Below are 10,450 nucleotides of genomic sequence, written 5' to 3' on the forward strand. Positions count from 1 at the left end.
TAATGTTGTGTTAATGATGATGTGTGTGTGTGTGTTTCGGCAGTGATGTGTTAATGATGATGTGTGTATGTGTGTTTCAGCAGTGATGTTATCTAAATGATGTGTGTGTGTGTGTTTCGGCAGTGATGTTGCGTTAACGATGTGTGTGTGTGTGTGTTTCAGCAGTGATGTTATCTAAATGATGTGTGTGTGTGTGTGTTTCGGCAGTGATGTTGTTTTAATGACGATGATGTGTGTGTGTTTCAGCAGTTATGTTGTGTTAATGAGGATGTGTGTGTGTGTGTGTGTGTGTTTCAGCAGTGATGTTATCTAAATGATGTGTGTGTGTGTGTGTGTTTCGGCAGTGATGTTGCGTTAACGATGTGTGTGTGTGTGTCTGGTGTGTTTCAGCAGTGATGTTATCTAAATGATGATGTGTGTGTGTGTGTTTGTTTCAGCAGTGATGTTATCTAAATGATGTGTGTGTGTGTGTGTTTCGGCAGTGATGTTGCGTTAACGATGTGTGTGTGTGTGTCTGATGTGTTTCAGCAGTGATGTTATCTAAATGATGATGTGTGTGTGTGTTTCGGCAGTGATGTTGTGTTGATGATGTGTGTGTGTGTGTGTGTGTGTGTGTGTTTCAGCAGTGATGTTGTCTAATTGATGATGTTGTGTGTGTGTATCAGCAGTAATGTTGTGTTGATGATGTGTGTGTGTTTCGGCAGTGATGTGTTAATGATGATGTGTGTGTTTGTGTTTCAGCAGTGATGTTGTGTTAATGATGTGTGTGTGTGTGTGTTTCAGCAGTGATGTTATCTAAATGATGTGTGTGTGTGTGTGTTTCGGCAGTGATGTTGCGTTAACGATGTGTGTGTGCGTGTTTCAGCAGTGATGTTATATAAATGATGATGTGTGGGTGTGTGTTTCGGCAGTGATGTTGCGTTAACAATGATGTGTGTGTGTGTGTGTTTCAGCAGTGATGTTGTCTAAATGATGATGTGTGTGTGTGTTTCGGCAGTGATGTTGTGTTGATGATGATGTGTGTGTGTTTCAGCAGTGATGTTGTCTAAATGATGATGTGTGTGTGTGTGTTTCAGCAGTGATGTTGTCTAAATGATGATGTGTGTGTGTGTTTCGGCAGTGATGTTGTGTTAATGATGATGATGTGTGTGTGTTTCAGCAGTGATGTTGTCTAAATGATGATGTGTGTGTGTGTGTTTCGGCAGTGATGTTGTGTTAATGATGATGATGTGTGTGTGTTTCAGCAGTGATGTTGTGTTAATGATGATGATGTGTGTGTGTTTCAGCAGTGAAGTTGTTTTAATGATGATGATGTGTGTGTGTGTATTTCAGCAGTGATGTTACGTTATTGATGGTGTGTGTGTGTGTTTCGGCAGTGATGTTGTATTGGTGTTGTGCGTGTGTTTCAGCAGTGATGTTGTCTAAATGATGATGTGTGTGTGTGTGTGTTTCGGCAGTGATGTTGTGTTAATGATGATGATGTGTGTGTGTTTCAGCAGTGATGTTGTGTTAATGATGATGATGTGTGTGTGTTTCAGCAGTGAAGTTGTTTTAATGATGATGATGTGTGTGTGTGTTTCGGCAGTGATGTTGTTTTAATGATTGTGTGTGTGTGTGTGTGTGTGTTTCAGCAGTGATGTTGTCTAATTGATGATGTGTGTGTGTGTATCGGCAGTAATGTTGTGTTGATGATGATGTGTGTGTTTCGGCAGTGATGTGTTAATGATGATGTGTGTGTGTGTGTGTTTCAGCAGTGATGTTATCTAAATGATGTGTGTGTGTGTGTGTGTGTGTGTGTTTCGGCAGTGATGTTGCGTTAACAATGTGTGTGTGTGTGTGTGTGTGTTTCAGCAGTGATGTTATATAAATGATGATGTGTGTGTGTGTGTGTTTCAGCAGTGATGTTGCGTTAACAATGATGTGTGTGTGTGTGTGTTTCAGCAGTGATGTCTAAATGATGATGTGTGTGTGTGTTTCGGCAGTGATGTTGTGTTAATGTTGATGATGTGTGTGTGTTTCAGCAGTGATGTTGTGTTAATGATGATGATGTGTGTGTGTGTTTCGGCAGTGATGTTGCGTTAACAATAGTGAGGTGTGTGTGTGTGTGTTTCAGCAGTGATGTTGTCTAAATGATGATGATGTGTGTGTGTTTCAGCAGAGATGTTGCGTTAATGATGTGTGTGTGTGTGTGTGTTTCAGCAGTGATGTTTGGTGTGACACAACGCTTACTCGCGTGTGCCTTTAACGCACCCTTTTGTGCTTCTTAAGGGCGTCAGCGGATGCGCCGCTCTGAGCCGTGGCACGGCGCGCACATGACTTTTAAATGAAACTATTCAGATGGCGCTCTGTGGCACGGCAGATATATAAACAGTCATGAGCCGTGGGTGCACGCCGCGGACAGCCGCTGACTTGCGAATTCATGTCGCTGTACGTCGCTGAGCGGCACTTCTGGTGCGCGACCTGCTATACGTTCTTGTTGCAGCACCGAAATTCATATGCTGATTTGATCCGGTACATACCGGTTCCAAAGGTACCGGTACCACAATAGCATCGGGTTTCGGTACCCAACCCTACAGTGATGTTGCAGTAATGATGTGTGTGTGTGTGTTTCAGCAGTGATGTGCGTTAATGATGATGTGTGTGTGTGTGTTTCAGCAGTGATGTTGTGTTAATGATGATGTGTGTGTGTGTGTGTTTCAGCAGTGATGTTGTGTTAATGATGTGTGTGTGTGTGTGTGTTTCAGCAGTGATGTGCGTTAATGATGATGTGTGTGTGTGTGTTTCAGCAGTGATGTTGTGTTAATGATGTGTGTGTGTGTGTGTGTTTCACCAGTGATGTTGCGTTAATGATGATGTGTGTGTGTGTGTGTGTGTTTCGGCAGTGATGTTGCGTAAATGATGATGTGTGTGTGTGTGTTTCAGCAGTGATGTGCGTTAATGATGATGTGTGTGTGTGTGTTTCAGCAGTGATGTTGTGTTAATGATGTGTGTGTGTGTGTGTTTCACCAGTGATGTTGCGTTAATGATGATGTGTGTGTGTGTTTCAGCAGTGATGTTGTGTTAATGATGTGTTTGTGTTTCACCAGTGATGTTGCGTTAATGATGATGTGTGTGTGTGTGTGTGTTTCAGCAGTGATGTTGCGTTAATGATGTGTGTGTGTGTGTGTGTGTGTTTCACCAGTGATGTTGCATTAATGATGATGTGTGTGTGTGTGTGTGTGTTTTTCAGCAGTGATGTTGTGTTAATGATGTGTGTGTGTGTGTGTGTGTGTGTGTTTCAGCAGTGATGTTGCGTTAATGATGTGTGTGTGTGTGTGTGTGTTTCAGCAGTGATGTTGCGTTAATGATGTGTGTGTGTGTGTGTGTGTGTTTCACCAGTGATGTTGCGTTAATGATGATGTGTGTGTGTGTGTGTGTGTTTTTCAGCAGTGATGTTGTGTTGATGTGTATGTGTGTGTGTGTGTGTTTCACCAGTGATGTTGCGTTAATGATGATGTGTGTGTGTGTGTTTTTCAGCAGTGATGTTGTGTTAATGATGTGTGTGTGTGTGTGTGTGTGTGTGTGTGTGTTTCAGCAGTGATGTTGCGTTAATGATGTGTGTGTGTGTGTGTGTGTGTGTGTGTTTCAGCAGTGATGTTGTGTTAATGATGTGTGTGTGTGTGTGTGTTTGTGTTTCAGCTGTGCAGCGGACTGCAGGATGCCCAGTTAACATCAGTTGTGTGTGTAGAAGAGCTCCCGCACTGGACAGATGGCGGCGACAGCGGTAAATGCATCACTTCCTGTCTGCATGACTCCGCCTCTTCCTTTAGTGATTATTCTGATCTTAATGCAGATGCTGATCTGGTGATTATTTACTAAACGTGCGCGCGTGTGTGAGCATACACACACTAGGGATGCTGACATTTGGTCTCATTTTAAAGAAAACCTTTTGATTTTCATACAACACTACTGAAAGTGTTTAAAATATCTGGATATGTCGTCTGTGTTATAATAAACACCTAATAAAAGGGGCACTTTTTTATTTTTTTTACAAACTCAAATGTGAAAGTGTCTCTTTTAGGTTGTGTGTGGTCTAGCGTGCTGTAAGTAATGTTGGTGGTTCCTGCACATGTCTGTCATCACAGGAGAACAGAAAACTGCCTCCACCATAATCTATGCAGAAGTTATTGTGTTCCCACTGATGAGAGGTGCTGTACAAGCCACAGCGAGCGATCATTGTGTTCATATGTCACTATTCTTTTGTGTGATCAAACATAATTCACTGTGTTTGGAGCACATCAGACATATAAAAGCATTACTTATGCACTTCAGCTCAAAAACAGAGGAGAATGGTCCTGAAGCGCACAGCATAAGGTGAGAGATGAGCTGTCTGTGCTATCTGGGGCTGCTTATTGATCATGAATGTATTGTGTTCACTTCTGCGTCATGGAGACACCGCGATTCATTCGGCAACTGTTTGATATGTGAATATAATTCAGCAAAATGAGCGCTAGAACCGTATGAGCACCGGCAAGAGCTTTCATTTGAGCTGTAACTTGTACATGTGCATATGAAAAATATGAAAATAAAGCAATGATCAACACCCGGCTCGGGGATCCAAAATACTGTGTGTTTAAGTGTAAATAACTTTCGTACAGTAGAATAAACAAAGTGATGCAGATATGTGCAGAAAATAAAGATTCTACACTCTTAAACAACACCACTTACAGGGGTCTGGTGCAATGCTGGCCCTTTAAATCTGTACCGGTACCGGGCCCGCAGAGTTTAACTGGTTAACTAATACCAATAATCAGTTACAAACACACCCTTTCTGTTAACGGTTAATCGATTATGAGCATCTCTAACACACACACACACACACACACACACACACACACACATAAAATCTGCGCTGAAGTGTGTGTTTAAGCAAGTGTACCTGCAGTGTGTTCTGATGCGTTTAGTGATGATGTGTGTGTGTGTGCAATGTTGATATATTGACTCTTAATGCTTATAGAATGTGTGTGTGTGTGTGTGTGTGTGTGCGCACTGCAGAACCCGGAGATGCTGACCCGGAAGATCAAACTGTGGGACATCAACGCCCACATCACCTGCAGACTGTGTGAGGGGTACCTGATCGACGCCACCACTGTCACTGAGTGCTTACACACATGTGAGTCACACACACACACACACACACACACACACACACACACACACACACACACACACACACACACACACACACACACACACGCGCTGCTGCTGGCCTAAAGGGTGGTCTAAGTGTGTTTAAACATGCGCTTATTTATCAATCTGTGTAAATCTGCATATAAACACTCATAATTACACGGGAATATTCAATATTTACATTATGAAGTAACAGTTGACATGAAACACACGCAGACAGGGTGTGTACAGCAAACACATGTCAAACACTGACTACAGCAGGGGTGCTCAACCCTGTTCCTGGAGAAACACCTTCCTGCAGATTTCAGGTGCAGCCCATATCAAACACACCTGAACCAATTAATTAGGACCTGAACACCAGGTGATCATCAGGCAGGTGTGTTTGATATGTGCTGCAACTGAAATCTGCAGGAAGGTGTTTCTCCAGGAACAGGGTTGAGCACCCCTGAACTACAGGAATAAGCCCTGTGTGTAGCTGTAGAGCGGGCCGGTGCTCAGTGCTGCCCCCTGTGTCTGTGTCTGTGTCAGTGCAGCTGCTGCTGCGTCTGGAGCTCTGCTGGATCAGAACACAGGACACAACAGATGAAGCAGATGTGTGTGAGTCGTGCTGAAGGTAAACATTAGCCTCACTCAGCCAGACTGTAGTGTTCTCCAGAGTCCGGGACTGGGCATGGGCCGGTGTAAGACTCTAACCGTAGATTAGTCTCATCACTGCTCTAACATCAGCTCTGGGTTTTGGAGCACGATATCCTCTATTGTGAGGAACATGATGATGATGTGGAGCAGTGAACACGTCAGGCTGAGTGGCTCAGGTGAGTGCTGCACTGCTGCTGTCTTCAGTCGTGTCAGACACACACTCATCTCTTCACTATTTAAAGCCGCATCTGCTGTGCTGGAGAAAGAATCAAATAATCTGACACATCACAGCAACAGTCTAACAGAGAATATCTGCAGTTTTAAAACCTGGACTTGTGCAAAGCACACCATACCTTGAACACGGTTATCAGCCCATGCCTGTCATGGACAGCAGCTCCCGACCGTGCCGCCTCCTGCCCTGCGCTGCTGCTGTCTTCTGTCGGGGTTAGAGCTGCAGTCTGCATCAGGTATAATCATGTGCTGCAGACGCAAGCAGCAGTGGGCCGGGCCGCGAGTAGCGTACACACACACACACACACACACACACACAGAATAAAGTTACGTCACGTGTGTTTTGCGTCACACACATCAATAGATGATCAGTATGTCTTATTCACACTCACGTCACGCTAATGTCTCTCAGTACATGTTCAGACTTGTTTTGACCTCCTGAGATGCTCCTCCTCTGGAGTTAGGGTTAGGATTGCTCACACAATCTGCACAATCTGCACACACACATGCACACACATTGTCTGAGTGTGTTTTTGTGTGTTGAACACTAGAGGGCGCCGCTGTGCTGCTGATGAACTGATGCTCGGAGTGAATCACGAGTCGAGACTGTTCAGTTAACTGATGAGCGACTCCTTTATGGAGAGATTAACACCAGAGCTGCTCTAATGACTGTGTGTGTGTGTGTGTGTGTGTGTGTGTGTGTGTGTGTGTGTGTGTGTGTGTGTGTGTGTGTGTGTGTGTGTGTGTGTGTGTGTGTGTGTGTGTGTGTGTGTGTGTGTGTGTGTGTGTGTGTTCAGTTTGCAGGAGCTGTTTGGTCAAGTACCTGGAGGAGAACAACACCTGTCCCACATGCAGGATCGTCATTCACCAGAGTCACCCGCTGCAGTACATCGGGTCAGTTCACCACCACATCCCTCAGTGTGTGTGTGTGTGTGTGTGTGTGTGTGTGTGTTTGAGAGAGAGAGAACTGTAAAGCTCAGAGACACCAGCAGGGGTCAGTCCAGACTTGTCTCTCTCTCCTGTCTCCATATATGCCATATATATATATATATGGCAGTGTGTGTGTGTGTGTATGTGTATATGTATAAGTATGTATGTGTGTATGTGTGTGTGTGTTCATACATGTGTGATGTATAAATATATGTGTGTCTATATCTGTGTGTGCATGTGTGTTATTTATAATACATATGTGTGTGTTTGTGTGTTGCATGTCATGCGTCTTCCTGCGTGTTTTTGTGTCTGTGTTGCGTGTCATGCATCCTCCTGGGTGTGTGTGTGTGTGTGTCCTCCAGCTCTCTGAAGGAGGGTGAATTATTGATGTTCTTCATAGCAGAGCGTCATCTACAGCTAAAGGAACCACACACACACACACTTACACACACACACACACACACACACACACACACACACACACTGGTGTTTCTTCATCTCTGTGTTTCCTCTCTCCATCCTCTTGGTGGCGCTGTCTTAAAACACTGGGTTTATAGGATCACGTCATAGAAAACACACACACACACACACACACACACACACACACACACACACACACACACACACACACACACACGCTTCAGGGAAGAAATAGTCAGTGATGTTTATCAGTGGTGCAGCATCATCATCATCTTCATCACTGTGGTCTTCATCATCCTCCAGAGTCACTCTGATAGGAGGAGCTGATCAGCAGCACATCTTCCTCATCTTCCTCATCAGTGCTGGAAACTCATGTATGATGGAAACTGCCATACATACAGCTGGAGTATTGTGTGTGTGTGTGTGCGTGTGTGTGTGTGTGTGTGTGTGTGTGTGTGTGCGGGCCGGATGCTAGCTCCTCCATAATTGCCGTTTAGCCTCATTGCTTGCAGCCACACTGATGAGAAACAATTTCCAAGCACATGAAATATTCAGCATCATCCAGTGTGTGTGTGTGTGTGTGTGTGTGTGTGTGTGTATGTGTGTGTGTGTGTAGTGATAAAACACTCCCTGATGGAGAGAAACACCGCAGTGGGTCACTAGATGAGCGGGTCAGTAGTGTGGGTCAGTAGTGTGGGTCAGTAGTGTAGGTCAGTAGTGTGGGTCAGTAGAGGAGAGTAGGTCAGTAGTGTAGGTCAGTAGTTTGGGTCAGTAGTGTGGGTCAGTAGTGTAGGTCAGTAGTGTGGGTCAGTAGAGGAGAGTAGGTCAGTAGTGTGGGTCAGTAGAGGAAAGTAGGTCAGTAGTGTGGGTCAGTAGAGGAGAGTAGGTCAGTAGTGCGGGTCAGAAGAGGAGAGTAGGTCAGTAGTGTGGGTCAGTAGTGTAGGTCAGTAGTGTGGGTCAGTAGTGTAGGTCAGTAGTGTGGGTCAGTAGAGGAGAGTAGGTCAGTAGTGTGGGTCAGTAGAGGAGAGTAGGTCAGTAGTGTGGGTCAGTAGAGGAGAGTAGGTCAGTAGTGTAGGTCAGTAGTGTAGGTCAGTAGTGTGGGTCAGTAGTGTAGGTCAGTAGTGTGGGTCAGTAGAGGAGAGTAGGTCAGTAGTGTGGGTCAGTAGAGGAAAGTAGGTCAGTAGTGTGGGTCAGTAGAGGAGAGTAGGTCAGTAGTGTGGGTCAGTAGAGGAGAGTAGGTCAGTAGTGTGGGTCAGTAGAGGAAAGTAGGTCAGTAGTGTGGGTCAGTAGAGGAGAGTAGGTCAGTAGTGTAGGTCAGTAGTGTGGGTCAGTAGTGTAGGTCAGTAGTGTGGGTCAGTAGAGGAGAGTAGGTCAGTAGTGTGGGTCAGTAGAGGAGAGTAGGTCAGTAGAGGAGTGTAGGTCATAGTGTAGGTCAGTAGAGTGGGTCAGTAGTGTGGGTCAGTAGAGGAGTGTAGGTCAGTAATGTAGGTCAGTAGTGTGGGTAAGTAGAGGAGTGTAGGTCAGTAGTGTAGGTCAGTAGTGTGGGTCAGTAGAGGAGTGTAGGTCAGTAGTGTAGGTCAGTAGTGTAGGTCAGTAGAGGAGTGTAGGTCAGTAGAGGAGTGTAGGTCAGTAGTGTAGGTCAGTAGAGGAGTGTAGGTCAGTAGTGTAGGTCAGTAGTGTAGGTCAGTAGAAGAGTGTAGGTCAGTAGTGTGGGTCAGTAGAGGAGTGTAGGTCAGTAGTGTAGGTCAGTAGTGTAGGTCAGTAGAGGAGTGTAGGTCAGTAGTGTAGGTCAGTAGTGTAGGTCAGTAGAGGAGTGTGGGTCAGTAGTTTAGGTCAGTAGTGTAGGTCAGTAGAGGAGTGTAGGTCAGTAGTGTAGGTCAGTAGAGGAGTGTAGATCAGTAGTGTGGGTCAGTAGAGTGGGTCAGTAGTGTGGGTAAGTAGAGGAGTGTAGGTCAGTAGAGGAGTGTGGGTCAGTAGAGGAGTGTAGGTCAGTAGTTTAGGTCAGTAGTGTAGGTCAGTATAAGAGAGTAGGTCAGTAGTGTGGGTCACTAGAGGAGCGGGTCAGTAGTGTGTGTCAGTAGAGGAGCGGGTCAGTAGTGTGGGTCAGTAGAGGAGTGTAGGTCAGTAGTGGGGGTCAGTAGAGGAGTGTAGGTCAGTAGTGTAGGTCAGTAGTGTGGGTCAGTAGAGGAGTGTAGATCAGTAGTGTGGGTCAGTAGAGTGGGTCAGTAGTGTGGGTAAGTAGAGGAGTGTAGGTCAGTAGAGGAGTGTGGGTCAGTAGAGGAGTGTAGGTCAGTAGTTTAGGTCAGTAGTGTAGGTCAGTATAAGAGAGTAGGTCAGTAGTGTGGGTCACTAGAGGAGCGGGTCAGTAGTGTGTGTCAGTAGAGGAGCGGGTCAGTAGTGTGTGTCAGTAGAGGAGCGGGTCAGTAGTGTGGGTCAGTAGAGGAGTGTAGGTCAGTAGTGTGGGTCAGTAGAGGAGAGTAGGTCAGTAGTGTGGGTCAGTAGAGGAGAGTAGGTCAGTAGTGTGGGTCAGTAGAGGAGAGTAGGTCAGTAGTGTAGGTCAGTAGTGTAGGTCAGTAGTGTGGGTCAGTAGTGTAGGTCAGTAGTGTGTGTCAGTAGAGGAGCGGGTCAGTAGTGTGTGTCAGTAGAGGAGCGGGTCAGTAGTGTGTGTCAGTAGAGGAGCGGGTCAGTAGTGTGGGTCAGTAGAGGAGTGTAGGTCAGTAGAGTGGGTCAGTAGAGGAGTGTAGGTCAGTAGTGTGGGTCAGTAGAGGAGTGTAGGTCAGTAGTGTGGGTCAGTAGTGTGGGTCAGTAGAGGAGTGTGGGTCAGTAGTGTGGGTCAGTAGAGGAGAGTAGGTCAGTAGTGTGGGTCAGTAGAGGAGAGTAGGTCAGTAGTGTGGGTCAGTAGAGGAGAGTAGGTCAGTAGTGTAGGTCAGTAGTGTGGGTCAGTAGTGTGGGTCAGTAGTGTAGGTCAGTAGTGTGGGTCAGTAGAGGAGAGTAGGTCAGTAGTGTGGGTCAGTAGAGGAGTGTAGGTCAGTAGTGTGGGTCAGTAGCATAGTTTAGTGGAGCA

General features: G+C 45.7%; 1 protein-coding gene across 1 annotated transcript in view; it reads left to right on the plus strand.

Moving 5' to 3' along the window:
* pcgf3 (polycomb group ring finger 3) overlaps positions 1-10,450 on the plus strand; it is a 36,160-nt gene that overhangs the window by 18,781 nt on the left and 6,929 nt on the right. The window contains exons 2-4 of the mRNA XM_073922360.1: positions 3,679-3,763; positions 5,035-5,152; positions 6,834-6,930. Coding sequence (XP_073778461.1) covers positions 3,749-3,763; positions 5,035-5,152; positions 6,834-6,930 — 230 coding nt within the window. The 5' untranslated portion in view covers positions 3,679-3,748. The remainder of the gene's footprint in view (positions 1-3,678; positions 3,764-5,034; positions 5,153-6,833; positions 6,931-10,450) is intronic.

Source organism: Danio rerio, chromosome 14 (genome assembly GCF_049306965.1).
Source record: "Danio rerio strain Tuebingen ecotype United States chromosome 14, GRCz12tu, whole genome shotgun sequence".
Lineage (NCBI taxonomy): Eukaryota > Metazoa > Chordata > Actinopteri > Cypriniformes > Danionidae > Danio > Danio rerio.